The sequence below is a fragment of the Passer montanus genome, unplaced genomic scaffold, assembly GCF_014805655.1.
Source record: "Passer montanus isolate IOZ18808 unplaced genomic scaffold, ASM1480565v1 scaffold1879, whole genome shotgun sequence".
NCBI classification, from domain to species: Eukaryota; Metazoa; Chordata; class Aves; order Passeriformes; family Passeridae; genus Passer; species Passer montanus.
The window spans coordinates 1-2950 of NW_024366259.1; the positions used below are offsets into that span (position 1 = coordinate 1).

Here is a 2950-nt window from a genome sequence, read left to right on the forward strand (position 1 = left end):
GGACCTTGGGGACACCCCCGTGTCCTTCTGTTGGGGACACCGTGGTCACCTTGAAGTCCCCTGTCCCGTTTTTGGTCACCACAATGTCCCTGATGTCCCCACAGGGTCTCTAACAGGACCCTGTTTTGTCGACAGTGTCCCCAACAGGACATCAGGGGACACTTGGGCCTTGTTGGGGACTCTGAGGGGACATTGGGGTCCCGTTGGGGACATTGGGGGGGAATTTTGGAGGCACCTGCCCGGGTGCCACGGGCTGGGGGCAGTGACGTCACCTCTTCCTGCTTCCTCCATCCGGCCACGCCACATTCCTCCACCTGAAGTGTCCCCAGAGTGTCCCCGGAGAGTCCCCAGAGTGTCCCTGGAGCGTCCCCAGGGGCCATGGAGCCCCTCAAGGTGCGACAATTCCAGAGTGGTGCGGGGGAGGGGACAGAGGGGAGAGTGGGGTGACAGAGGGGACACGGGGGCTGGTGAAAGGGGCAGTGGGGTGACAGAGGGGACACGGGGGCTGGTGAAAGGGGGCAGTGGGGGACGGAGGGAACACGGGGGTGGCAGGAGGTGACAGGAGACCACAAAGGGACAGGAGGAAATAGTAGGAAAGGAGAGGGTGACAGAGGAGTGGAGACGGGGGACAACAGGAGGTGGCAGTGGGTGGCAGAGGGGATGAGAGGGTAACAAAGATAAAGAGGAGGCAGCAGAGCCCTCCAGGGAGGGGACAAAGGGTACTCCAGGAGAGCACAGGGGACTCCCCAGGAGGCCACAAGTGCCACCAGGTCCCTGACATCTCCCCTGTCCCCTCCCCAGCTGTCCCCAGCCCTGCTGCAGCCACAGGTCACTGTGGTGGCCATCCTGGATGAGCTGCTGGCCACTCTGCCCAGGCGGGATGAGATGATGTTGCTGCCCAAGTCTGCAGAGAGCCTGAACTGGGACCTGGAGGACTTCACCAGGGAGCTCCGGGCCACCATAAAGTGCATTGATGACACCTGGTGGCCCGACATTGTCACCTCCGATGGTGATGACCCTGTCACCTCCCTGAGCCAGGCCCTGGCTGCCCACAAGAGCACCCCATGGACCGCCTGGGACCATGTGAAAATGGAGGCCATGATGTGGCAGGGCTTGGTGGACGTGCTCATGGAGAGGTGGGTCAAGCTATCTGGGAAGGCCACCAAGCTCCGCAGCCTCTGGTGGAAGGTGGTCACTGAGGCGGCCGACATGGCGATCACCATCACCTCCTTGGCACGCTACCGGCAGGACAAGGCTGCCCGTGATGGGACAGCTCAGGAAAACATGGTGGAGCTGGGTCAGGCCCTGGGCAGGGAGGAGGGGGCCAAGGGGGTGGCCGGGCACGAAGCCTGGGTGAGGAGAGATGCCAGGGTTGCTGGCAGTGAGGCAACAAGGGCCACCAAGGAGAGACAGTTAGCGGAGGTGGCCCTGGGGCTGCTGGAGCGCTTGGTGGCCGCGTGTGACAAAGCCACCGCCCTCCCCCGGGAGCTGCAGTGGCGGCTCGAAGACATCGAGGACACCCTGAAGGGGACAAATGAGGCATCCCAAGATGTCCCCGAGGACTTGGTGGACAAGGTGGCTGAGGCCAAGCGGCTGTGGGAAGCGAACGCCCACCTGGCCAAGGATCACCTGCTGGGGGTAGTTGACGACATCGTCAAGATCTATTTCTATGGTGCTCCCGCCAGCCCCAGTGCCTGTGGGGTGGCCGAGCGGTGCCAAAGTGCCATCGAGGACATCCCAAGGCTCCTTCAACTCCTGGATCGTCCCCAGAGCATCCCCAAAGTGTCCCCAGTGAGCATGAAGCTGCATGAGGTGTGACGGGGTGGGGGAGATGGGAACAGAGGGGACACTGAGGGAGGAAGGGGCATGGGGGTGGGGACGGGGCAGTGGGGTGTGGGGGGGACACGGGGGCAGGTGGGAGGGTGGTAGCAAGTACAAGAGGCTGACAAAGGGATGGAGGAACAAAGGGGACCCCTTGGGGGCACGGTGCCACTGTAGGAGGTCACAAGTGCCACCAGGTCCCTGAAACCTCCCCTGTCCCCTCCCCAGGTGTCCCCTCCGCAGCTGCAGGCGCTGGTGGCCGTGGTGGCCACCCTGGGCAAGGTGGTAGCCGCTGTGACCGGGCCACACAGGGGCAAGTTCCTGCATGAGTCCCTAGACTCCCTGCATGAGGACCTGAAGAACTTCACCCAGAGCCTCTCTAAGATCCTGGACCACAGCGATGTCACCTCCCTGGGCCACTGTGGTGTCACCTCCCTGGGCCACCATAGTGTCACCTCCCTGGGCCACCATAGTGTCCCCTGCCTGGGCCGGGCCCTGGCCACCCTCGGGGCCACCCCAGGGACAACTGGGGCCAGTGTGAGAGCCGTGGCCAGTGCCTGGCGGGAGTCAGTGGCCAAGCTCGTGGACAGCTGTGACCAGCTGGCCAGGGAGGCCACCAAGCTCCGTGACGCCTGTGGGAAGGTGGTCATGGACCAACAGCGGATGGTGTCCCGGGACAAGGAGGAGGTGGCCCGGGAAATGGCCACACATGATGCCCAGGTGGTGGCAGCCACCAACGAGGCCATGGGAGAGGCTGTGGTGGCCACCAGGCAGGCAATGGCAGCCACCAAGAGGGGACATTGGGCAGTGGCGGCCCTGGGGCTGCTGCAGTGCTTGGTGGTTGCGTGTGACAAAGCCACCTTGTTCATCTGGAACATGGAGTGCCGGCTCAAGGACATCAAGGCCATCCTGAAGGGGACAAATGAGGTGTCCCCTGATGTCATCCAGGCCTTGGTGGCCAAGGTGGCCGAGTTTGAGTGGCTGTGGGTGGCCAGCACCCGCCTGGCCAAGGATCACCTGCTGGGGACACTTGGGGTCATCGACAACATCCTCTTGAGTCCCTGTGGTGACCATGGCGGCCCCGGTGGCCCCGTCAGCCGCGCGGTGGCCGAGCGGTGCCAAAAAGCCA

At 63.7% G+C, this 2950-nt stretch overlaps 1 protein-coding gene across 1 annotated transcript; it reads left to right on the forward strand.

The window, feature by feature from the left end:
• Positions 1 to 310: 310 nt before the first annotated feature.
• On the forward strand, positions 311 to 2936 carry LOC120500687 (the record flags this gene model as incomplete). The annotated part of the gene is made up of 3 exons (XM_039705895.1): positions 311 to 393; positions 802 to 1812; positions 2050 to 2936. Coding segments are annotated over exons 1-3 (1913 nt in total), but the record flags the coding sequence as incomplete, so codon positions are not given.
• Positions 2937 to 2950: the final 14 nt, after the last annotated feature.